The 27747-nt window shown below is 38.5% G+C and overlaps 2 protein-coding genes across 2 annotated transcripts; both read left to right on the top strand.

The window, feature by feature from the left end:
* Window positions 1–132: 132 nt before the first annotated feature.
* Window positions 133–14028, top strand: LOC142741103 (gap junction beta-5 protein-like). The gene is made up of 2 exons (XM_075850497.1): window positions 133–223; window positions 11874–14028. The coding sequence occupies exon 2, from the start codon at window positions 11893–11895 to the stop codon at window positions 12712–12714; it is 822 nt and encodes a 273-aa protein (XP_075706612.1). The 5' UTR covers window positions 133–223; window positions 11874–11892; the 3' UTR covers window positions 12715–14028.
* Window positions 14029–21746: 7718 nt separating this feature from the next.
* LOC142741105 (gap junction beta-5 protein-like) lies at window positions 21747–27386 on the top strand. The gene is made up of 2 exons (XM_075850498.1): window positions 21747–21793; window positions 25864–27386. Exon 2 carries the CDS (start codon window positions 26094–26096, stop codon window positions 26880–26882), a length of 789 nt encoding a protein of 262 aa, XP_075706613.1. The 5' UTR covers window positions 21747–21793; window positions 25864–26093; the 3' UTR covers window positions 26883–27386.
* The last annotated feature ends 361 nt before the right edge of the window (window positions 27387–27747 follow it).

Consider the following 27747-nt stretch of genomic DNA (forward strand, 5'->3'; position numbering starts at 1 on the left):
TATGTTTTTCCTGCACACGTCTGTATCTCGAAGATGTTAAGATGATTGAAAGAAAGACAATCTGATTCCTTGGTTTCTACTCCACCTTAAGCTGTATGACACACCCATGCATTCTATTTGTGTTAGTTTTAGACAGAGACAAGACATGGCTGACAACTTGAACTATGAAGGCTGATAAAAAGCAGTAACTACAAACTGAAAGCACCAACTGATTACCTGGAGGGTAAGTTTTAGATCTTAGGTGGTCGTTTCGTCTTGTGTCTTTAGTATATGATACACAAGTCATGGTAAAAAAAAGTAGATACATAGTCTCATGTATGTGTGTGAGGTAGGATTTAATGTACGGTACTAATAACAGTGATTCACTATAGAAGAATAGAAACTGTAAACAGGATTGACGGCGATATATATAGATATAGTATATAGATATAAATATACACTATATATATATATATATATATATATATATATATATATACACACAGATGTGGCAGTTCTTATCTATACTCTAATAACTTGCTGCAGTGTGATAACATCACTTACGCCATTAATATATATATATGTATATACAGTATATGTTATATATTTACAGATTTAATGTTTTATTGATTTCATGTTTTATTTTTAAATTAACCCTACAGAAAAACATTTGCTACATTACCCAAGTTAAATACTTTGATAACAGAAAAAGTAACGTTTAACGGTTAACATCTCACAGTAGAGTGGTAGAGTTATATTTATTGCTAAAGGGAGAAACGTGTTAAACCACTAAAGAGATGATTTTGTAGTATATTTCTCTATGTCCTGCTTCAAGTAATTAGTAAGACTGCTAAATATTTAATAGAAATTCCTTTAAGAAAAAAGTCTATATTCCGTAAAGCTAACAGAATGAAAATATATTTTATAATAAATGCAATACTGCTCATCAGTGATCTGTTGCTAATAATAACTATGTTGTATATAAATGAGGTAAAGGTGTGCCCCCTACTCCTCAGCGGATTGCTAGGGATTTTCTAATAATAGACATGTGGTGGACAACTTTAATTTAAGCATGGGTGGTGATGATAAGATTCTGTTCTTATCTGTTATAGTATATATATATATATGAGCCTTATGCATAAAAACTGTTCTAAAAAAAGTGTCAGCCGTGCCTGACAACCAATCAGATTCCATCTTTTTTCTTCCCAGAGCTTAAAATTAAAGTGCAGATCTGATTGGTTGCCATGGGCAACACTGGAACATTTTCTTATACATATTTCCCACAGTATTAAAATAGTCTGAAGAAGGACCAGATGAGAAGAAGTGTATGGGTATGTTCACTCGCTTAACAAGAAACGTCTGTAAATATGGAGCTGTTTTCAAGGGAAAACAGCCCCTGATTGTCAGCCGTTTTTTAAGCATCTTGCGTTTTTTATGGCCGTTTTTGGAGCTATTTTTCTATTGTGTCAATGAAAAACGGCTCCAAAAACGGTGACATGCACTTATTTTTTACACACTGTTTTTACAAACTGAGCATAAAAAACCATCCCCGTGGAAACAAAACACAGTTTTTCCCAATTAAATCAATGGGCAGATGTTTGGAGGTGCTCAGCCCCCATATTTTCAGCCATTTTTGGGGCGTTTACGGCCCGAAAAACGGCTGAAAATAAGCCGTGTGAACATACCCTATAAGTAAGCACTTGCTTACTGTTCAAGTTTTTCCACGAATGGTAACATGATCTATTTTTTGATTACAGGAGAAGATAACCTTTCATTTAGGAGCTTTGAAATTATAGTTGGAAAGTGAAAAATGTTTAACATGTAACAGATTACGTCAACATCTGTGTCCAAGTTTGGTCCAACTGCTATTGTACGTTAGCTACATATGTGCTACATATGTAGTGCAAGTGAATTTATAGATGTCCTGGAAATGTCAAGGTTCAAAGCATCTTCTTTGTTCTATCTATCTATCTATCTATCTATCTATCTATCTATCTATCTATCTATCTATCTATCTATCTACCTATCTACCTATCTACCTATCTATCTATCTATCTATCTATCTATCTATCTATCTATCTATCTATCTATCTATCTATCTATCTATCTATCTATCTATCTATCTATCTATCTATCTATCTATCAAATATCCATAGCTATAAAAAGATGTATTCGCTAGAAGTCATCTACAAAATTGAAAAAATCTTTGACTGCAGCATAGATTTAGAGATCACACGCTGATTTTCCAAAAGTGGATCTGTTTACAAAGTCTTGCTTTATTTGAAGTTTATTGACCAGCAAAACGGAAATTGGATTGTTCATTATTATTTTTATTTTTTTATCTGTGACATGTGTTTAGACTTTGACTTATGCCATCAATGGGATATGAATTTCGTCTTCCCAGTTGGAAAGTAAATTGTTGGTTTATTTCCCTACTGTAATAAATTCACAGTAAAGCACCATATCAGATCTGTCAACTCTGTGGCTCATGCACATTGAGCCATTTTCACAGAGCCTGTACCGCAGTCCACAGAGGGTGTATGGCTAGTACAGAGCTACATAGCCTCCCAGTGTTGCTGTACAGTCTCGTCAGGTATTGTACATATGGAGATATTTGGAATTCCATCATAAGTATGGAATCCGATTAAATATGCCACATTTCTTTTTCTGACGGAATCCAACAAAAATACCCTGTATACCTCTGTATAAAATCGTAAGCCTATGTATCTACAGTAAAGGTCCAAACATCTTGGAGGGTGCATTAGCCATTATGGTTAAATCAAAGTATACCTGCACCATAATTTGGTCCTCCAGATCATCATTTTGAACATATAAAGTGTAATACCTCACATCCCTATACATAGATTACTTTTGACCAAGCATTAGAGAAATATTTGACAAAACAAAATAAAATCTAATTTAACTCAGAGAGAGGTATTAATGAGGAGAATAAGGAAGATTCTAAAATGCTTCTCATTACTCTTCTATTTGCATTTCCATAAAAAATCCTATATATAAAAACATCAGACCAAATTTTTCAGGGAAGAAAAACTGGGTTTATGAGCTTAGTCATGCAATGAAAGGAATGGAAACTAATCCGGGATGTGGCTAGATAATAATCATAATATGACAAAGGGGAAGTAACAGTGTCACATATTTTGCTAAGCAGGACGGCTCCATACCAATACAATAGATAGCATTAAGCTATAATTAATTACAGTTTTATGTCATATACAGGGTGGGCCATTTATATGGATACACCTAAATAAAATGGGAATGGTTGGTGATATTAACTTCCTGTTTGTGGCACATTAGTATATGGGAGGGGGGAAACTTTTCAAGCTGGGTGTTGACCATGGCGGCCATTTTGAAGTCGGCCATTTTGTATCCAACTTTAGCTTTTTCAATGGGAAGAGGGTCATGTGACATATAAAACTTATCAAGAATTTCACAAGAAAAACAATGGTGTGCTTGGTTTTAACGTTACTTTATTCTTTCATGAGTTATTTACAAGTTTCTGACCACTAAATGTGTTCAAAGTGCTGCCAATTGTGTTGGATTGTCAATGCAACCCTCTTCTCTCACTCTTCACACACTGATAGCAACACCGCAGAAGAAATGCTAGCACAGGCCTCCAGTATCCGTAGTTTCAGTTGCTGCACATCTCGTATCTTCACAGCATGGACAATTGCCTTCAGATGACCCCAAAGATAAAAGTCTAAGGGGGTCAGATCAGGAGACCTAGGGGGCCATTCAACTGGCCCACGACGACCAATCCACTTTCCAGGAAACTGTTCATCTAGGAATGCTCGGACCTGACACCCATAATGTGGTGGTGCACCATCTTGCTGGAAAAACTCAGGGAACGTGCCAGCTTCAGTGCATAAAGAGGGAAACACATCATCATGTAGCAATTTCAGATATCCCGTGGCCTTGAGGTTTCCATTGATGAAGAATGGCCCCACTATCTTTGTACCCCATATACCACACCATACCATCAATTTTTGTGTTCCAACAGTCTTGGAGGGATCTATCCAATGTGGGTTAGTGTCAGACCAATAGCGGTGGTTTTGTTTGTTAACTTCACCATTCACATAAAAGTTTGCCTCATCACTGAACAAAATGTTCTGTGTAAACTGAGGGTCCTGTTCCAATTTTTGTTTTGCCCATTCTGCAAATTCAGTGCGCCGATGTGGGTCATCCTCGTTGAGATGCTGCAGCAGCTGGAGTTTGTAAGGGTGCCATTTGTGAGTAGCTAATATCCGCCGAAGGGATGTTCAACTGATGCCACTCTCCAGTGACATGCGGCGAGTGCTACGCTGTGGGCTCTTGCTGAATGAAGCTAGGACAGCCACTGATGTTTCTTCATTAGTGACAGTTTTCATGCGTCCACATTTGGGCAAATCCAACACTGAACCAGTTTCACGAAACTTGGCAAGCAGTTTGCAAACTGTAGCATGGGAGATGGGTGGTCTCGTAGGGTGTCTTGCATTGAGATCTGCTGCAATGACCCGGGTACTGCGTTCACCAGACATCAACACAATTTCTATCCGGTCCTCACGTGTTAACCTCTGCGACATGTCAATGGCTGTAAACAAAGAGAAGCTTGTAAATAACTCATGAAAGAATAAAGTAACATTAAAACCAAGCACACCATTGTTTTTCTTGTGAAATTCTCGATAAGTTTGATGTGTCACATGACCCTCTTCCCATTGAAAAAACTAAAGTTGGATACAAAATGGCCGACTTCAAAATGGCCGCCATGGTCAACACCCAGCTTGAAAAGTTTCCCCCCTCCCATATACTAATGTGCCACAAACAGGAAGTTAATATCACCAACCATTCCCATTTTATTTAGGTGTATCCATATAAATGGCCCACCCTGTATACTACTAGTACTATGTGTTTTATTTCAAATATAATAATATAACATGTAAGGCTCAGCCGATAAAACAAATATATATATATATATATATATATATATATATATATATATATATACATATACATACATATATATAAATACATTCACAATATGGACAAAAGAATGTGGACGCCAGACATCTATACACCAGACAGCAATTACATCTATATGAGCTTATTGGACATCCTATTCCAAAAGCTTGGCCATTAATATGGAGTTGGGCCCTTGGTTTTGCGATTATAATGGAACAAGAACCTTAATTGAAAATAAGGAAAAAGAAAACGAAAGAAATGTTAATTATTCACCTCACTTCTCATTCAAGATGCTTTATTCCAACTTGCGGTCGCAAGTCACATCCTTGCTTATATTGGACAGTCCTTCACTCAACAGACAAGACAATTCATCCACTTTACCAGGTTCAACAGCACAATGCCAGCTATATTATGCACTTTCCCGTTTGGCATTCCCTGATTCACCTTCTGCCAAAACTTCTAGCCTCAAATATAACTCCTGAATACCATATTCTCCAATGCAATACTATCCATGCCTTCCGCCACATAATGTTAAGTATTTTTGGGTACAACCAAAACATTCCATGGCTCATCTTAAAGGGGTTGTCCGCTACTGAACAGCTGATGACCAGATAGGTCATCAGTATATCATCGGTGCGGGTCCGACACCTGGACCCCGTACTGTTAAGCCGCTCCAGCTATCTCCGGGCACCAGATGTCATGGCCCATTATGCTATGTACAGAGCCGGAAGCAATTGGCTCCGTACATAGCATAGCGGCCGTGCTTCTGAACTGCAGCTCTGCTCATATTCACTTGAATACGAGCAGAGCTGCAGTATGGCAGCTCGCCGCTATTCAGTGACTGGAGGCAACTGCTTCAGGTATGTACGTCCGGTGCTTGAATGCAGCCGGAGTGGCTTAACGGTGCGGGGTCCGGGTGTCGGTCCTCCACAGATCATGCACTGATGACCTATACAGTGGATAGGTCATCAGTTGTCCAGCTAAATGTAGATTGACCTCTAAACTGCTACTCACCCAAAATCCATCAATTCCTCTTCATACACCAATGACCTTAACATGAAAATGGACACGGCTAAACAAAGTGCTGTCCTTTAAAGAAAGCATGGATTAGAATTATACAGCCCAAACCATCAGTTCAGACCCTCTGGTCAATTACCCTAAAAAAACAATGCAGTGTAATTTCACAGGTAAAGCCAAAATAAGCCTCCCCAGATTTGTTGGCATTCTTCAAAACCTCTCCTCCAAACCATCAAGAGGCTGTTGCTGTTTAGGCCATCACATCTGCATAGGGTGCTGCGTTTGGAGACTCAACCACAGATTCTGTCAGATTTGACAGGCAGACTAGCACTGCATGTCGCGTTGTTCTTCCTGTCAAAATAACGGACAGCACAGACCACATTATAAGTCAGTGGGGTCCATTGGGCCGCTGGTGATATCCTTTATATGACGGATCCGTCAATGCAACGTGTTTTTCGTTATAAATTGTGGTTTCCATTATAAATCTCACACCCTCTATCCTTCCACTCTTTGGCCAAACACAACATTCTCCCATGCTGATCACTGATTTCCTGACTGCCATTTCCATCATATTGCCTGACATTGTGTATTAGCTCCTGTATTCTGGCTGTTTATGCCTGCAGATTTCAGGGTGTACACTGTATTCATGTCACACTAACTTACACTTATTCAATGTTCAAAGAGCATATCTTCTGTAATGAGTCCTATATTTACACTGACTACATCTACGGCATGAGTACTACATGAATGGCTTCTGCGAACATTCCTAACTTAGGAAAAATGCATTTTAAATTGGGGTTATCTCCTGATACGACTTGTGTGGTTTTTTTTTACACGCTATAAACAGCAAGAATGTTGCACAACACCAGAAGTTAGTATACCTGCTTATAGCAGATAATTATGCAAGGGCTGGGAGTGTAAAAGAAAATAATCATCTTGCTTATTTTGTGTCCCAAAAATACATGGTTGGTGAATATCTTTAAAATTTTCTTGTACATAATTTTCTAGTACTACTGTATATCAAAACTCCATATAATAATAATTAGGGTGGGTAGATAAGTGCTAAATAGAGATGAACTAAACATTTCTGCTTGGATTAGGATTCATGCCAAAATTGGTCAGTTTGTGGAGTTCACTGAATATCAAATTAACCCCTTCAGGATCAAGCTCATTTTGACCTTCAGGACCAGCCTAAGTTTTTCAAATCTGACATGTGTCAATTTATGTGGTAATAACCTTGGAATGCTTTTACCTATCCACGCGATTCTGAGAATGTTTTCTTGTGACATATTGTACTTTATGTTACTGGAAAATTGTGGTCGATAAATTCATTCCTCATTTGTGAAAAACACCAAAATTTAGAGAAAATATGCAAAAATTATGATTTTAATGTATCTGCTTGTAAAACAGATAGTAATACCACCCAAAATAGTAACTAATTAACATTTCCCAAATGTCTACTTTATGTTTGCATCGTTTTTTGAACATTGTTTTATTTTTCTAGGACGTTACAAGGCTTAGAAATTTAGCAGCAATTTCTCACATTTTCAAGAAAATTTCAAAAGCCTCTTTTTTCAGGGACCAGTTTAGTTCTGAAGTGGCTTTGATGGGCTCATATATTTGAAACCCATATAAAACAACTCATTTTAAAAACTGCACCCCTCAAAATATTCAAAACAGCATTCAGAAAGAGTTTTAACCTTTCAGGCGGTTCACAGGAGTTAAAGCAAAGTAGAGACAAATTTTTTTTTACCGAAATTCATTTGTAATACATTTTTTTCTGTAGCACAGAAAGTTTTACGAGAGAAACGCAACTCAATATTTATTGCACAGATTCTGCCGTTTTTAGAAATATCCCACATGTGGCCCTAGTCTGCTAATGGACTGAAGCACAGGCCATCAGAAGCAAAGGAGCACCTAGTGGATTTTGGGGCCTCCTTTTTTTTTTAGAATATATTTTAGGCACCATGTCAGGTTTGAAGAGGTCTTGTGGTGCAAAAACAGTGGAAACCCCCCAAAAGTGACCCCATTTTGGAAATGACACCCCTCAAGGAATGTATCTAGTGCTATAGTTTGCATTTTCACCCCACAGTTTTTTGCTAAATTTATTTGAATTAGTCTGTAAAAATGAAAAAATAAATAATTTCTGAAAAACATAGAATTTTCAAATTTTTACAAAGGAGAAAAAGCACCCAAATATTTGTAAAGCTATTTCTACCAATTACGGTATTACCCCATATGTGGTAAAAAAACAAAACCTGCTGTTTAGACCCATGGCAGGGCTCAAAAGGGAAGAAGCGCCATTTGGATTTTGGAAGCGCAGATTTTGCTGTAATAGTTTTCGGTGCCATGTCACGATTGCAACGCACTGGAGGGACCAAAATAGTGGAAACCCCCCAAAAGTGACCGCATTTTGGAAACTACACTCCTCAAGGAATTTTTCTAGGGCCATAGTTAGCATTTTGACCCCACAGTTTTGGGGTGAATTTATTGAAATTAGTCTGTGAAGATGAAAATCTAATTTTTTTTCTGAAAAAACATAGAATTTTCTAATTTTTACAAGGAATAAAGAAGAAAACGCACCCCAACATCTGTAAAGCAATTTCTGCCGAGTACTGCAATACCCCATATGTGGCAGGGCTTAGAATGGCAGGAGCGCTACTTGGCATGCAGACTTTGCTTGATTCGTATTTAGACGCCATGTTTTTTTTGCAGAGCCCCTGAGGTACCAGCCCAGTAGAAACCCCTGGAAAGTGACTCCATTTTGGAAGCTACACCTCTCAGGGCATGCATCTAGGTGTGTAGTGAGCATTTGGATCCACATGCGTTTCATAGATTTTATTAGAATTAGGCAGTGAAAATAAAAAAATTTCGTTTTTTCCAAAAATATGTAGATTTATCTCCCAATTTTTTTATTTTCACATGGGGTAATAGGAGAAAAACACCACACAATTGTTATTCAATTTCTCCTGAGTTTGGCAATACCCCATGTGTGGCCCTAAACTGCTGTTTGGGCACATGGCAGAGCTCAAAATAGAAGGAGCGCCATTTGGCTTTTAGAGCACAGATTTTGCTGGATTGATGTACGGGCGCCATGTGAGGAAAGGATCGGCACTGCTTTGGCTCTTGGAGCACTACAAGTCTCAATAATCCAGACGACCACATAGGTCTAAATGGGTTCAATTGAATCCACAACAGGTGGTGTTCAGTGCTGTGATTAGACAAACACAAGTATGATAGTAAAAAGTAGAAAAGATCCATGGCACTCTCCATTCAGTAGAATTTTCATTTAATGTTGCGGCAGGCAAAAAAAAGCAGTATGGATGTGGAACACAAGCCTACAGCTGTTTTGCGTGTACCCACGCTTTGTCAAGTCCTTCAGGCGAAATGGCCGTAGGCTTGTTCTCCACATCTATACTGCCTTTGTTTGCCTGCCGTAACATTTAATGAAATTCTATTGAATGGTGAGTGCCGTGGATCTTTTCTAATTTTTACTAGCATTTTTTAAGGGTTGTAGTGAGCATTTTGACCCCACAGGTTTTTTTTTTATTTATTAGAAATGAACACTCAGCGGATAGTGCAAAGTGAAAATTGCAATTTTCCACTGATATGCCATTTTAGTCCCCAATATGTTGTGCCCAGTTTGTGCCACTGCAGACAAATATCTCAAACTGTTAAGTGGGTTCTCTCAGGTATGGTGATGCCATATATGTGGAAGTAAACTGCTGTTTGGGCACACTGTAGGGCTCAGAAGGAAGAGAGAACCATTTGGCTTTTGGAGCGCAGATTTAGCTTGGTAATAGTTCTGCATGGATTATACTGGTATTTCAGTTTATAATGTGGGGGCATATGTAAGCGTGGCGGAGTACATCAGGGCATAATAAGAGGGTATAATAATGCGGTAAATAAATAATAATCCTCACATGTGTGGCCAGTGTCGCATGGTGGCCAATACTATCCCCCTTTTGGAACACCCGGACATTTTGTGTCGCCATATTCTGAGAGACAGAACTTTTTAATTTTTTTTCCGACTGGAGCTGTGTTTGTTGCGGGAAAATCTGTCATTTTCATTGTACCCTTTTGGGGTACATGCAATTTTTTGATCACTTTTTATTCAATTTTTTGGCAAGCGAGGTGACCAAAAACAAGCAATTCTGACAAAGATGTTTATTCTTTTTTTTTTTATGGCGTTCACCATGCGCTATAAATTACATATTGATAACAAATTCAATTTGCGAAGAATTGATTTGCTCATCTCTAATAGGAATTTCAATGTTAGTTTAATAAGATGGCCATAAACACAGTGACTTAGCTAAACTAAGAAGGTAATCTTACAACAGAACATTCTTCTGGAAACATTCAATGATATTTATCACATTAGACATTGGGAATTGGTATCATAAAATCAAAGGAATAATTCAAGATGGCGTCATTCTCAAAATTACCCATTTCATGACCAAGGCCTTTAAATGCCTAAATGTCCACAGCAAACATTCAAACTTTTTGAAATTACACATTGTAAGAGTGAACTTTTTTTTCCCCCTACTTTAACCAAATAGTAAAAAATTATATTTTCCTTTTCTCATTTTGTGATTTCATGTAATAATTGTAACCCAAAAAATGAATGGTACAAAATAATCCTCTCACTTGCTTGTGTATGACAACACCAAATTTGTGTGCTTTGAACAATACTCATCAATGCTATAACGTCCTTGTTTTATACCATGTGTATAGGACAATTTTGGTCATCCCAGCTCCTTGTCATTTTCAATAGGATTCGGCAGACACAGGGTTTAGCCCATCTCTTTAATGGAAGCACACTCTGCCATAGAACTAAAGGACATTTATATCCTAGCATTATTAATTCGGATGTATTAACAAAAATCCACAGATTTGTGGTGTGAAAAGGATGCTCTCTGGAGCATCGGAACTATTCTTACAACAAAGCAGTGCAGCTGGTGAAATTCAAAGTGACCATGTCTTCCTTGCTGACCAGTAAAAAGACTTTCGGCTATTTTATGGTCTAACATTGTACTCAGCATCAGATAGAAAATGTTTTAGGGTTTGTCCACACACAACGGAATTGCTTCAGAAAATATCTGCAGCAATTCCGTTGAAAAACGCAGACTTTCCGCTGCGGCAAATACGCACCATTTCCTGCGATTTTTGCAGCAGAAAATGGTGTGTATTTTGCTGCGTTTTTCATAATGGAAAGAGATGGTGATATCTCCTCTGAAAAACGCAGCAATTTTGGCCACTTTCCGCAGCAGGAATTGACATGTTGCAGTCCGTAAAAAACGCACAACAGGTCAATTTATGCTCAGAATTTTTACGAAGCGTTTGGATGCTGCTACTGTATTCTGCTGCATTTTTTCTGTCCGAAATGATGGACCGGAAAAAACGCGGCAATTCTATAGCGTGTGTACCAGCCCCTATTGTGTGGCTCCCAAAAATAGAATCAAACGTGTTTAATTTCAAAATATTGACAAAAAAAAACAATATTAGGCAGTTTGACAGTTAAAGACGGTCCATTTTCTCGTAATACATACATCTTCCCAAAAAACGCAAAAAAATAATTATCCAATTTAACCAACATCTGCGCTATGAATTTTGTGTTTCTGTTCCTTCATAGGAGCATAAAAACGAAATTCAATGCTGTGACAGATCTGATGACAAATACCATTTATGCACGACAGACCCCATTGACTTTAATGGGTTCCATCAGGTTTGCGTCATGGCAACTGTCAATTTAGTGGAAAAAAAAATATTTTTTACAGCATTTGTTATTTTAACGATTCTGCGTCAAGGGATCCTAACGGAATCTCAAACGCTCATGTGAACACAGCCTAAGGTATGTGGACAGAAACAAGAAACTTTAAAATAGAAAAATATTTATACATAAATTGTCTTTTCTTTTTCAGTGAATGCTGAATAGCAGAAATGAACTGGGGAGTATATGAAGCTCTACTGACAGGTGTTAATAAATTCTCCACTGAATTTGGTCGTATTTGGCTGTCCATAGTTTTTATCTTTCGGATTCTTGTGTACGCAGTAACAGCAAGTCGGGTTTGGGGAGATGACCAAAAAGACTTTGACTGCAACACTCGACAGCCTGGATGTAGCAATGTCTGCTATGACCAATATTTTCCTGTCTCACACATCCGTCTGTGGGCTTTGCAGCTTATCTTGGTTACATGTCCTTCTCTTCTTGTTGTAATGCATGTGGCATACAGAGAGAACAGAGAGAGGAAGCGTAGGGAGAAAATCGGAGAGAACTGTCGCAAGCTTTACCAAGATATTGGAAAAAAGAGAGGAGGGCTTTGGTGGACCTATCTCATTAGTCTTTTTGTTAAAGCAGTGGTGGACTCTGTTTTCATTTACGTGTTTCATCGGCTCTATGAAAATTTCTTTCTTCCTCGAGTAGTAAAATGCACTCTTCCCCCATGTCCTAACACTGTGGACTGCTTCATATCCCGGCCATCTGAGAAAAATATATTCACGCTCTTCATGATAATTAGTGCTGCTGTATGTGTTCTTCTGAACCTTGTAGAAGCTGCATATCTTATTGGAAAGAAGTGTAAAGAGAACGTGTTTTCCAATGGTCAAAAATTTTATTCAAAAGAGGACTCTAACCGTTGTGAAGTCAATGAGTGCAAATGGTCGAAATGTGACAGGAATATTCTTATTTCAGGAGATTGTAAGACCTCCATTACTGAAGCTAAACAAAATAGCATCAATCAGGATATTAATTCTGCTCAGTGACACAGTCAGTGTGGGACTAATGGACTTGTAGTCAAGGCGGTTTTTGCCACAATTCATATTTCTATGGTCCTAAGCCAGTTCTAAGCCAATATAAAAGCAACAGCTAAAGTTCAGATTGGTGGCTATATCCTTTGCTTATTTATTGACATACACATCAGGCACATTGACAACAGCTCGGCAGCCATTGGAAAATGAATGCAAAACCTAGTCATCTTACTCATCATTCTAGCATAACACACAAGAGGAATTGCCAGCCATTATGACTGCCTGCATTACATTGGAGTAAATGGATAAAACACACATACTGTTTTTATGGCATATGTAGGATTTTTAATATGTATTTATGGAATTGTTATTGCATAAAGTAAGAAGTATTAAATGACTTCATGAAATGTTAGTACTAAGTAATTCTACGTTACATTTGAAATCCGTATTTGCAACAATTCCTCTATTATATAGTCAAAGTACAGGATGTCCTGTGATAGCAGAAATAACAATCCTTCATGTACTATATTATACATATAAATGACTACAGTTTATTATGTTTCTTACTATATTTTTAAAATAGTTTCATGCAAACAATGTTTTTTCCTTTTTTTCCTCTTGTTGAGCATTGATCATAGATACCAATACCAATCATTCCAGGTCTAAAAGGTAAATATCTGGGTAGACAACCTTTGCACCATTTAGAAGAGCAAAATATATTATACCACAATACATATTAGGTTATATATTTAATACCCTTTAGGGATTGATGAATGGGGAATATTTTGGGTTGCCAAGCCCTATGTCCTAGTTTAATGTTTTATGGAATACATCATTGAAAAGTGTGATGCCGTACATCCCAGGTATTTGCAAAAAAAATTAAAATTGGCCCACATTAACTTTTAATTATTTGCCAGTCTAAGTAAAGGAGATATTTGAAGTGATTTACGCCAAATTTATTAAAAGGGATGAAATATTTTTTCATCATTTGCATCAAAATGTCAATTTTTTTGCACCTAGCTTGTCAGATTGTAAAAGTGGAGTGAAAAGGGCAAAGTTTGCAATTTGTTAATCTAATGCTACATTTCAGAAAACAAAGCCCTATTTGTATGCCACAATGATCCTGACGTAGGAAAACTGTGCTAGCTCAAAACTATAGAAAATGTTACGGACACAAAAAACAGATACAAAATGTAATATACTGTACTTATTATTTATACACCTAATAGGGTGAGGGGTTCAAAAAAAACCTAAATGGAACAAAAACCACATACATAGAATTAAATAATCACACTATATACATTATATACAGTGCATAGATAAAAAAAAATAAGACTAGTTTCAATTCATAAATGTAAAATACACTCGCCAAATTTTAAGAGTATAAATTAATTAGAAGTAAAACAAATAATTTTTAGATACAAAATTTAAATAGCAGATTCATTCATGGCACCAGTGGTCTATTAAAGGCACACACAAAAAAGTTAGCCACGTGTGTGAGGATCAAGACCACACAGCAATAGTGCCTAAGGCTGGGTTCACACGTGGCGGAATTTCACTTGAATTCAGCTGCGGACACTCCGCAGCGTTAATCCGCAGCGGTGCCGTTTCTCCATTGACTTCCACTTCTATTTAGCAGTGTTCGTTTAGACGATGCGTAAAATTCCGCTGCGGAGCATAGGCTGCGGAGCGGAATTTGGTGTCCGCAGCATGCTCTGTCTGTTGCGGACCAGTAGCGGACTGGTTGCGGACTCATGGCGGAATTTCTCCATTGACTTCAATGGAGATTCTAATTTCTGCAATGAAGTCCGCAGCTGTCATGCACATTTTATGTGTGCTGCGGATGCGTCCTGCTTTTTTGACATGACATTTCTTCATTCTGGCTGGACCTATGTATTTCTAGGTCTACAGCCAGACTGAGGAAGTCAATGGGGCTCCCGTAAGTACGGGAGCATTGCTAGGAGACGTCAGTAAATAGTCACTGTCCAGGGTGCTGAAAGAGTTAAGCGATCGGCAGTAACTGTTTCAGCACCCTGGACAGTGACTACCGATCCCAATATACAGCAACCTGTAAAAAAATAGAAGTTCATACTTACCGAGAACTCCCTGCTTCTGTCTCCAGTCCGGCTTCCCAGGATGATGTTTCAGTCTAAGTGACGGCTGCATCCAATCACAGGCTGCAGCGGTCACATGGACTGCCGCGTCATCCAGGGAGGTCGGGCTGGATGCCGAAAGAGGGACGCGTCACCAAGACAACGGCCGGTAAGTATGAAATTCGTTTACTTTCACTAGGGAAAGTGCTGTCCCTTCTCTCTATCCTGCACTGATAGAGAGAAGGGAAGCACTTTTCCCGCAGTCCGCAGCAGCTAGTCCGCATCAATTTACTGCACATTTTGGGCAGATCCGCCGCAGAATCTGCAACGCAGATTCTGTGCGGCATTGATGCGGACAGTTGCGGAGGAAATCCGCCACGTGTGGCCATGCCCTTATGTGTTGTGCCATCCATTGGTTTCATTAGGGATGATAAATGACCAACCAGTCCATACACATATCAAAGATGGTGCAATCCTAAGGTCAAATACATATGTCCATAACGTGCAAGTGAAGTACATGTTAAGGAACATGTTCAAAGTTCTTATTACGTATTATTCAAGCATATGCAGGATAGTATAATGTAATGCAATATTCAGCTATTCAAAATGCACCAGCATCTTGGCTTCAACTGTTTCAGAATTCTAGAGGCACATTTATTAACTTTAAACACTATGTGTGCTGTGCTCAACACGGGGTGTGGATTAGATAGAAAGAGATCGTGGTCAAGCAGAAAGGGGCATGGCTAAGAATGCTCCACATTGCGCTAAAACTTAGGCGCAAAGACGTTGGTGTAAAGTAAGCAAACTAAGAGGAGGAATAAAGTTAGACAAACGTGACTAAAGATCTTCCAAATGTATCATTCAGCGTGATCCACTGTGATAAATTATGACATCTAGTCTAGTTGTAAGATTTGTCAGTATTAATAAATCTGCCCCACTATACTAACAAAAGTTCAAATACATGCCTACATATACACCAAAACAGTGTTTCTCAAACTGTAAGGCCTAATTCACGTTTTTTTGCAGGCAGAAAAAATGTGGCTCAATTTCTTCAGTAATTTTGAGGCAGACTTTGAATTGCCAGCGTTGTTTTGATGCTTTTTTTTTAAAAAAAAAATTGCCCATGAATCGAATGCAAAAACCGTGGGTAAAAATGCCGCAAAAAAAATGCTTAAAACGAGCGCCGTGAGTTTTTTCTGCCTCCCACTGTTTTCAATGAGAGGTCACAGGCAGAAACTGCTCAAAGAAGGAGCTGTCAATAGCTGAACGGGGAAAAAAACGCCCTTGCCTCCCTTTGAAATCAATGGGGGCGATTTGGGCTGTTTTTTGGAACGGATTCCTACGTGGTTTCCGTGTCAAAACAGCACCAAAAAAATCAGTGTGAACTGACTATAAGGAAGACCTTACTGGTGAGCTGTTGTTGGTGAGGTACAGCAGGGGGGACAGTTTTGACAGGCCTTTCTTTGGCTGCACCAATCTCTGAATTAGCAACATAAATGACTCCTATTGTGTTTATGTTAATGTTGTACCGCGTTCCGGTATATTGAGATACATTTTCAATTTTGCCATTGATTTCGACCAATGTTAAGATCCAGGCATCAAAGCATCAGCATTAGTTTGTGCATACATATATACATCATGACTGTCAGGTACTAGCTTCAATTATTAATGTGCATTAAAATTGCTTAATATTCTAACATCCTGAGCATGTTTAGGCTTATTGCACATATTCTGTGAGTCTTACACAATGTACTTATTACGTCACCTGTTTTTAACCTTAGAATTCTGTCACCTTTGTGTCATTATATATGGACTGGTTGATCAATCATTACCCCGGATAAAGCCAAAATAAGGGTTGGTATAACGCATCAGGCGCTATTCTTGGGCAGTGTTTCCAACCTCCCATTGGCCTTTTTTTATGTTCTTTATTTTTACTACTTTATGTCTTAAGTTACACACATAGCGGTTCTGTATTTTTGTGTCTATAAAAGCTATGTCAACTTTTCAAGATGGTTTTTATGTAATATATGTGTTTTGTCATTTTACATTTTTTTCTAATATACATTTATTAAAAATGTTTTTTCGTTTTAGTGCTGCAGCTTTTATGTATCAACTATACATAGAAGCTGCATAACGTCGCTGTAAATCGAATCCATCAGTCAGCTGGACTGACGGCTCACATGACAGCGGCTCCTGTGTGCCTCTGACACACAATCTAACTCTAGTACCGTTCAAAACATTTTATAAACATTACATTAAATAAAACATCTACAAAGATGTTTACTCATAGTCTACTCATAGAGATTACTGGTTCCACCAATTCTTATACTCTTGTTTAATAAATGAATTCTGTATGTGGTATATAATATTAGTATTTTTTCTTTGAACTCCTAATTTATTGTGCAATTTGTGATTATTTAAGTTTATGTATGTGGTTCTGGCAGATCTGGATATACACACATTATGGGATTCATTATATTTAGTTATTATACCTTATTTTGTACTTGTTTATTCAAGCAGTGTTATTGCAAGTCATATCTCAGTAGTGCATAAACATTTGAGATATGACTTAACATCGAAAGTCTTGTTTGTATCTTGTTTTTTTTTGTCTGTATGGTTTTCATTTTTTAAGTGCCTTTTTGTATGTTTTTGTCAATAACAATAAAGGTTTTGGCTTATTAACATATGTGGTTATACTATTTTTGAGTGGGCATACCAGTTACTAATCCTTGTGTCCTGAAGGAACCATCAATAATTTCTCACAGGTAGCCTCATCTGAAACCAAGTGTGGCCCAGGAGGAGTTTACTTGCAGACCCCTTGTTAGGCTATGTTCACATCAGCGTCGGGTTCCGTTCATCAGTTCCGTTCGCCCTTTTTGTCGGAGGAACCAATAAACGGAAAGCCAAATGGAAACCATAGCTTCCGTTTGCATTACCATTCATTTTAATGGTAATGCTTTCATTGCAGTTGGTTGCCTTTTGTTTTCGTTCCGTAAGGTTTACGTTTTTTTTTTGCGGAAACAATAGCGCAGTTGACTACGCTATTGTTTCCACTAAAAAAACAGAACCCATGAATGGAAGCCAGACGCTGATGTGAACAGGTCCTTAATGAATGCTTATATTAGGTATTCATAAATAAAATTTGTTATATGACACATTACATAAATATGTGTTTCAAGCAGTAACAAGATGAACTGTGAAATTTGACTCATGTTATACTTACATAAAAGGTGGGTTATGATTAATCTAGTTAAACATTTATGAGCTTAAGGTGGCAAGATTACATGTATACAATAGACGGGAGTGTCTTACCTATGGGGCAACACAATGAGGATAGTCGAGTGTACTGGTTCAATTTAATACCAACTAATAATCTTCAAAAACGATATTAGGCTTCGTTCACATCTGCGTCGGGTTCCGTTCATGGGCTTCATCAGACCTATCCATCAGGGGAACCCATGAACAGAAACCAAATGGAAACCATAGCTTTCTGTTTGCATTACCATTGATGTCAATGGTAACGCTTCCGTTACTAATGGTTTCCTTTTGTCTCCTTTTGTCGACTGCGTTATTGATTCCACCAATAAAAGGGAAACCTTGCGGAACAGAGACAAACGGAAACCATTAGCAATGGAAGCATTACCATTGAAATCAATGGTAATGCGAACTGAAAGCTATGGTTTCCGTTCGTGGCTTCCCCTGACAGAAAGGTCTGACGGAACCCACAAACGGAACCCCAACGCAGATGTGAACGAAGTCTTAGAGACGATAAACTATCGTCCCGTAAGATTCTTTAAGATAATATGACATATAATGTCTATGGTTGCCCTATGTTCTAATAGGCAATAACTTCAGAAATAAATATATGAAAATAAAAAATAGACTCAAAAGAGAAATTGATAGATGTTTACATCATCTTGATAGTATCTTTATTACATTATGTATATATTTTTATTCTTTTATTCTCATTATTTTTATTACTTATTAGAACATAGCGCACCCGTGGGCATTTTATGTTGCAAGTTTTAATGTATCTGTGATACTTTTGTTGATATTGGCATTTTGCCATAAGGAGTACGCACTATTGATATATGATCGTTTAGGAGATTACATGTATGAGGACATTGCCTCAAAACATTTTTGTCTCACACAAGGACATGAGTTTACATGCTTTTTATGGAATGTTCGTATAGTAGGTGCATTATTGGGCCAAGGCCAAACTCAGAATGGTATGTTATCCTCTTATTGAACCAGGATAAAAAAAAATGAATACCTCCCCAGACATTGCAAACTTAGCCCACATGCACATGTTCTTTCTATGTGCATTCTGGTAAAAATAAAGCCATAACATAAACACCAATACGAATGTCCAGTGTTGAATGACCCAAACATTTCAAATAACATAATTTTTTAGTCAGACATGATTTAAAAATACAAATGGAAGCATAAAAGTAAAAATTAAAAAGAGTCCACACAGTGAGAAAATACTGAGTGGGCTACTGGCCATAACATCTATACCATAGTATAGTACATTGTAAATAATCAGCTATGGTAAGTCAAGAGACAGGTTTAGAACTAATGAATTTGACCATCATAATAGATAGACAGTAATGGCAAAGTAACCAAGAAATAAAAGACAAGTAACAAACCATGCAGATACACAATGGGGTAAAGAGTAGAGATGTGCCAGGAGCCTACTTACACCCAACGCATTTCGCTACCACGCTTCGTCAGGGGGAAAAACATGTGCACAAGCAGGGCCGGCCTTAGGATAGATGGTGCCCCGTGCAAAATTATCTTAAATACAGAAAACGGCTAAAAACATGCACTCTTATGGTATGTTCACACAGTTTTCTCTAAGGCAGATTTTGAATTGACAGCGTTATTTGACTTTTTTTTCCGGTTTTTTAAGCCGTTGAAGCTAATGCAAAAGATGCACTCCAAATGAGCGCCGGAAGTATTTTCTGCCTCCTAAAATTTTAATTGAAGGTCAGAGGTGAAAACCACTTGAAGACCATCAGCCCCAACTCACAGTAAAATTACCATCAGCCCGCCACTCACAGTAAAATGTCCATTAGCCCGTCACTCTCTCTAAAATGACCATGAGCCCACCACTTACAGATGTCCCCTTGTAGGTAGTGCCTCACAGCTCCCTTGTAGGTAGTGCCACACATCCCCCTTGTAGGTAGTGCCACACAGCCCCCTTGTAGGTAGTGCCACTCAGCCCCCTTGTAGGTAGGGCCACAAAGCCCGCTTGTAGGTAGTTCTAGAAACCCCCTTGTAGGTAGTGCCATACAGCCCCCTTGTAGATAGCACCCCCCCCCCCTTCCTGTAGATAGCCCCACTGTAGCTCCCTGAAGGAGCGGAATCCTCCTGTGGCCAGGGATTCCGCTCCTGGACAGAGCGCTTGATGTCTCTGTCCATATATGGACAATGACATCAGGGGCAAATGCTGAAGCGGAATCCCCGTCCACAGCGATGCCAACTCGGTGGCTGGTAATTTGGCTCCAGGAGAACCCGTGTGACGTCACCTCCCTGCTCTGCTATATTGTTCAATAGTATCTGCATCCTAAGGAGCAGATACTGTTGAATGTGGCGTTGCTACCGCTGTAGCAGCCACAGCGACTGCTAATGGCGCCGCCGGCCATGGGGGGCCCGTCCCGATGGGCGGCACGGGCGCCCTGATGCTCGGTGTCGCCGCTAGTAGCTGCTATGGCTGCTACAGCGGTAGCCACGCCACTGAGAGAAGATGTGCCTGGGCAGAAAGGCAGCTGCTGAGTCGCCGGGCCCGGGTGCTTCTGAAACACAAGCAGGGGAAGGGAGCCAGTGATGCGGCCCCTTCCACCTGCTGGAGTGATGCGCCTTGTAGAATGGCACAGGTCGCACACCCCTAAGGCCGCCCCGGCGCACAAGAATAAGGGAAGACACCTAAACATCCCCTCTAATATTCTCTTATATACATATATTAAGTTTAATAATAAAGCCCCTTAAAATAAAGCTAGTAAGGGCTTATGCATTTGACTGTATTGCTCTGTACAATGTCTAAGTTGTACCAAGCCATAGCACGGCACCCATAGGCTTCTATGGAGCCCTGCGGTACCTTAAAATGTCTCCGACTCCAACAGCAAGAAAATCGGACTATGCTCTAAGAAATTACTTCTAGGAAAGAATATCTATATATTATGGTGCTGCACAGAGGCCTCATACACGGCCTGCTGCCATGTGAATGGCAACTAAGCCTTCAAGCACTGCCTGAAACACCAGCATGCACTACTCGCCACATTTTTCATTATGTTTTTCTTCATTGACTGTAGTAAGGAATAAAACAAAGACACATGTAAAAAAAAAAGGTGAACGTCGTACCACAAAGCAGTTTTCCATAGAAGCAGTTCTAGGAGCATTTAAAGGAACTGCTTGCTTCTAGAAGAAAAAAAAAAACATGGCACATTAGCATGCAGATTTTCAGCTCTTTTTTGTGTTATGATTATTATTATTATTATTATTTTTCACTCAGCAATTGCCATTCATACTCCAGAAAACGTTCTTTAGCTTTAGAGCAGCATTCTTCAACTGTTGGCAAACTACAACTCCCAGTATGCCCTTAATGCCACCGGCAGTGTTCCAACAGCTGAAAAGCCACAGGTTGCAGATTACTGTGTTAGAGCATGCCACTGCATCATTTTTAGAAGAATTGATTTCTAAATCTTGGATAAAGTTTTTTTAAGTCTGCAATGAAAGGGTTAAAGCATTCACTCCTGTGTCTTAAGAAATTCTAGAACACACCTCTACCTGCCCACTTCCCACAGATTGGCTGTAAAAGTGAAAGATCCGGTTTCTTTTGTGCTTGTTTGATTTAGAAAAAAGAAATGACACTCCCTATGACTTGTGAGTCTTCGTTTTCCAATTGACGAAAGTCTAAAAAAACACACATTCTTTTTGTATCTAAATAGAATATGGCAATGGCATTCACGGTCATGGGAACCTTCTAGCACACTGTAAAGGTAAGTGTTTCATTCACTATTCCTATTTGTCCCGTAGTCCTATTACACTATATATGATTGTCAGGGTCGAAATACAAGGTGTATGGAATATACCTGGCCATGGGCTGCTGTTTCACTGCACAGGTAATAGGCAGTTTCAATAACAGTATGTGTCTGAAACATGCTTGAAATCCATAATATATTAAGTTAGGAAACCGCAAACACTGAACACTGGGAAATGAATGGACACAAGTAAAACGGGTTTGGCATTCCACTGTACGTAATGTTTATAAAAAAAATCTGTATTTCTAAGTGAGTAAATAATAATTACTTATAAACTATGTTAATATAATCTATGCAGTCATTAAATGTATATACGGCGGATTCATTTGACGAATCACAGTTTAGCTTTGCGAAACAACTCCGCAATTGGCCTTTCGTTTGTGAAGATTGTGAGGACACCAATAGAGGCATGAGTGCTAGATCCAAGAAATACAATGAAAAAAATTATAAACGTTATTGATATACATTAAAAACATACATATTCTAAAAAGAGAAAAGGTACAGACCACATAAAACAGAAATGGGTATCACGGACAAAAACACTTGCCTCATCTACTTTTGTATCTTTTCAGGCAATTGCCTTACTAACTATTGCATTTCTTTGATAGGCTTGCAGGTTTTTATGTATTGATTCCTTTACTCTCGTATTTGCACTGGCAGCTTGACCATCCTGCCTCTACTATTATAACTTGAATTACAGGTCTAGTGGATTGCTCATCTTCCTTACTTATGTGACCAGATACTTTATCCATGATACCCATTTCTGTTTTATGTGGTCTGTACCTTTTCTCTTTTTAGAATATGTATGTTTTTAATGTATATCAATAAACTTTACACTTTTTTATTGCATTTCTTGGGTATAGCACTCATGTCTCTATAGGTGTTTATTTGGATATAGGAGTTTTTTTTAGATCCTGACTTGATCAAACACTGTTATTGGGACCATTGCTTTGTTTTGGTCTTGAAAATATGTACGCTGTGTCCCCATGGGGAAAATTTAGGTCTGTTTGCAAAACCAGAAAAAGGTATTTTTTTCTTATGCCAAACAGCATCTGAAAAACTAGAGCGCAATACAGGAAGCTGGTGGTAAATCTGGGCATCTAATTTTTTCTTTTTAACTATTTAACAGTTTTTATCTTTTTCACGACTGTGATCTCAGATGAGAGAATGTGGCAGAAAATTACATGGAAGTAGTTTTTTATTAGCTGATACATGTGACTACCAGGCAGTCAGTACAAGTGGAAGCAGTGTTGATGCATAGAGCATGTCTGTGTAATGTACATTCTAGACACTACGATTCGTACTTTGTTATGGTCACTATAGGTCATACTATTTAAAGTAGTCACTCCACTTATCCTTGCCTCCGCATCTCCTGTCAAAAGTTTAGGAGGGACAGCGGGCAATACAGCAGGTAGAGACACTGGAAGCCTCTCTTTTCAAGTTTATTTATATTTAATAGGAGATTTGCAGGAGAGGCTTCTGGCTTCCATCAGAACCACTCAATCAGCCAGCCACATCTCCCACTGTCATTTTTAAACTTCTGGCAGGAAACATACATAACTGGAGTGACCCTTTAAAAGGCACCCTAGCTCTTACTATTGTATGTGTACAATCGTTGGTAATATTATATCGATTTTATGTTATTATATGCCAGCTATTATTATATAGGCTCCAGGGCTTGTACAATTCTACTATTACAATATGGTACCAAATGAAATTAACTCTTGTACTATTATATGTGTACTAATACGGGGTACTATGTATGGTAATAGAAGTAGAGTTGGCACTGTTTGATAGGCTCCAGTCACACATGTTGGACTTGGCACGGCTCTCCAGATGGCAGATTACGCACTTAAAACCCAGTCAAATCCCATGACAATCTTCATTTTACAGAAAATTTATATAAGGAAAACAAATCTGCCACAGAAATAAATAGTATGCTCTTTATTTCCACGGATTCGGAAGCAGAAAAGCCGAGGTTTAGCCCCATTGAATGACGGTGCACATCCATGGCAAAAAGCCAAGTGATGGCTTGAATTTCTGAAGCGGAAATATACATCAGATTTATTGCCAATGTGTGAACGGGGCCATAGGACAAGATGAGACGTGGCAGATGTTTTCTGCTACGATTTCACTGCAAATCCACGGCAAATCCGCAACTAATCCGCGGCAAAATCTACAAGTATTAAATACAGATTTTAACACCTTTTTTGCAGATTTGCTTTGTATATCACCCTAAGCATTGCAAAGGGTGAAATCCAATACAAACTTACAACAGGTTTCACATACTGTGTATTTGAAAATCCACAGCATCCCCTAAATTCTGTGTGAATTTTTTGCGCTATACGTGGAAAGGGTTTTCCACAAATAGTGTACTGTAATTGTGGCAGAATCTGAACGTAGCCTTATGGTAGTACTATATAAGCAATATATGACATTATTAAACTGATTTCATATTTTGTGGCACGCCATTGAGGCATGTCAGAGGATGTCATCAGGTGCTCACAGTGCTTATCTGGTACCCAAGAGATAAAAAAAAAAATCTCTGAGCTACAAGCCAAATGGTCATGGTTCTCTATTATTTAAGCACTGTGTGGAACTATTCATTGGGCACTATTATTTGAGTATACAGTGGTACATACATTATATCATGAATATATAATTCCTGTGTTTCATTCAGTCCCATTGCCAAGCACCTAGCCATGCAGTCTGCCTTTACAAACATTTGTGAAAAAATGGGTCGTTCTATAGAGCTTGCTGAATTCCAATTACAATTTGGTACTGTAATAGGATGCCACCATTGTAACAAGTCAGTTTGTGAAATGTCTTCCCTCCTAGATATTCTATGATCAATTTTGAGTGGTGTTATTGCAAAGTGGAAGTGTTTAGAAACCACAGCAATTCAGCTCCGAAGTGACAGACCACGTAAAGTTACAGAGCGGGGCTACCGAGTGCTGAGGCGCATAATGCATAAAAGTCGCCAACACTCTGCTGACTCAATAAGTGCAGAGTTCCAAACCTTTCCTGGCATTACCATCAGCTCAAAAACTGTACACGGGAGCTCCATGGCATAGGTTTCCATGGCTGAGCAGCGGCATGCAAGCCTTACATCACCAAGCACAATGCCAAGCGTCGGATGGAGTGATATAAAGCACACTGCCACTGGAGTCTGGAGCAGTGGAAATGTGTTCTGTGGAGTGATAAATCACTTCTCTATCTGGTAGTAGGATGGACGAGTTTGGGTTTGGTGAATGTCAGGAGAATGTTACCTGTCTGGCTGCATTGTGCCAACTGTAAAGTTTGGCGGAGGAGAAATAATGCTATGGGTTTGTTTTTCAGTGGTTGGACTAAGCCCCTTATTTCCAGTGAAGGGAAATCTTATTGCTTCAGCATACCAAGACATTTTGGACAATTGTATGCTTCCAACTTTGTGGGAACAGTTTTGGGAAAGCCCTTTTCTATTCCTGTATGATTCTGCCCCAGTGCACAAACCAAGGTACATAAAGGCATGGTTGAGTTTGTTGTGGAAGAATTTGACTGGCCCGCACAGAGTCCTGACCTCAACCCCATCGAGCACCTTTGGGATGAACTAGAACGGAGATTGCAAGCCAGGCCCTTTCATCCAACATCAGTGCCTAACTTCACAAATGCTCTTCTGGATTAAAGGGCAAAAATTCCCACAGACATACTCCAAAATCTTGTAGAAATCCTTCAGAGAAGAGTGGAAGCTGTTTAAGGCTGCAAAGGGGGAATCAACTCAAAATTATTGCCTATGGATTTAGAATGTCATAAAAACAATACAGATGTAAAGTGTATATGCTACATATATATTCAATATTTATTAGCGGTGTTGGATTTGTGGCAAATGATTTCAGGGGGTGTGGCTATAAACGAAAATAATTATTTGTATTTAAATTGAAAGTGTAGCTAAATCTAAGAGATTGAAGTGTTTAAACACTAGTACCCCTTTGTAGTCTTTAGTAGTTATGCTACTTGGAAATTACTAGTGTTTTCCTTTTTCATTACAGATAATGAACACAGCAGTGACAGCAATACAACAACTACTGTTGATTAGATCTTCAAGTTCCGGCATCCTATGAGGTCTTAATGAGGGCGAAGAAAACAAACGTGCAACATATATATGAATTGATGGATAATGTTTAGAGAGAAGAAACAACAATTGTGAAACAGAGGAAGGACCAGTGGCTTAAAGCATCTGTGCTCAAATTGGAACTTTTTTTTTCTTTCCAGATTAACCATGAATTGGGGGATTTTCCAAGGTCTTCTCAGTGGAGCAAGTCATTTCTCTACTGCATTTAGTCGCCTTTGGATGTCAGTAGTCTTTGTCTTCCGGTTACTGGTATATGTGGTAGCAGCTGAAAGAGTCTGGGCTGATGATCAAGGGGAATTTGACTGTAATACAAAACAGCCCGGTTGCACTAATGTCTGTTATGATTACTACTTCCCAGTATCCCATATTAGACTTTGGGCTCTCCAGCTCATTTTGGTTACTTGCCCATCTCTTCTTGTTCTCATGCATGTGGCATATAGGGAAGATCGAGAAAGAAAACATAGAGAAAAACAGGGAGAGGATTGTGGGAGACTCTATATAAACACAGGAAAAAAAAGAGGAGGTTTGTGGTGGACCTACCTCTTTAGTCTTATAGTAAAAGCATCAGTGGATTCTGTGTTCCTCTACATATTTCATCTCATCTACAAAGACTTTTCCCTGCCCAATATTGTAAAGTGTACATTGCCTCCATGTCCAAATATTGTTGACTGTTTTATATCAAGACCTACTGAAAAAAATATTTTCACCTTGTTCATGGTTGCAACTACGGTTGTTTGCATTGTACTCAACCTGTGTGAGATAGGATACTTGATTTCTAAAAGATGTTGTGAGTATCTAACCCAACGAAATCAGTCAAATAATGTTATTGCATATCTCCAAAAACAAGACATGTTTCATGCCAACAACAAGGTGAATGAAGTGATCGACATGATGCCTCACATTCATGTAACCCCACCTGAAACTAAATTAAAATAAGATAATACATATCTTAAGATAGCACTTAAATTACTGACCGAATAGACTGTGCAATAAAATAATGAGTCCTAACATAATATATAAGCCCTGTTAAAGTGTCAATCAAGCGATTGCAAAATGTTTCACATCTTAGCTTATTTTCTAATATTCTTAAGAACCCTTTAAAACGTAAATGTATCAGAAACACACAAAACAGGCTTTATATGTGATGAGAGTCCTTGGCTAAGGGCAGCTGAAAACATGATGCATATCACTGACATGGTGCTTGCTTTACCATTTCTGTTGTATCTTGTCTATATTGCATGCAGCACAAAGTGTGCACCAGGGAAACATCATGAAGAGGTAAATGGCCTAACTGGGAGACTTGCCAACCTTTTAACTTTCCAACATTTTATAACATTCTTAGCCCTTGTGTTAAATCTCATCATTTATTTAAAAGTCTAAAGGTTGCAGTCATAAACTTGAAAGCGTACATCAGTGCACATAGAGGTCTCTGAACTTTTGAAAAACAAAGTGTAACATTATTATTATTATTATACAATTATGTTTTATGTTCTTATTTGATTAGAATATATCCATTCAGATAGAATATTATCTTCAAATATAAGCATCCCCTTTTAATACAAAATAGAGGCTAATTTTGTAGTCATTTGAAGTGACTGTATCATGTATTTAATCTCAGATTATTATATTTTGTGTGTGTGTGTGTGTGTGTGTGTGTGTGTGTGTGTGTGTGTGTGTGTGTGTGTGTGTGTGTGTGTGTGTGTGTGTGTGCTTTATGGCAGCTGCATAAAATGGGAGTTCATTGTAATTAACTTAAGTAAGCTAATAATAATGACATGACTCTTCTAATATTGTCCCAGCC

The sequence above is a fragment of the Rhinoderma darwinii genome, chromosome 2, assembly GCF_050947455.1.
Source record: "Rhinoderma darwinii isolate aRhiDar2 chromosome 2, aRhiDar2.hap1, whole genome shotgun sequence".
NCBI classification, from domain to species: domain Eukaryota; kingdom Metazoa; phylum Chordata; class Amphibia; order Anura; family Rhinodermatidae; genus Rhinoderma; species Rhinoderma darwinii.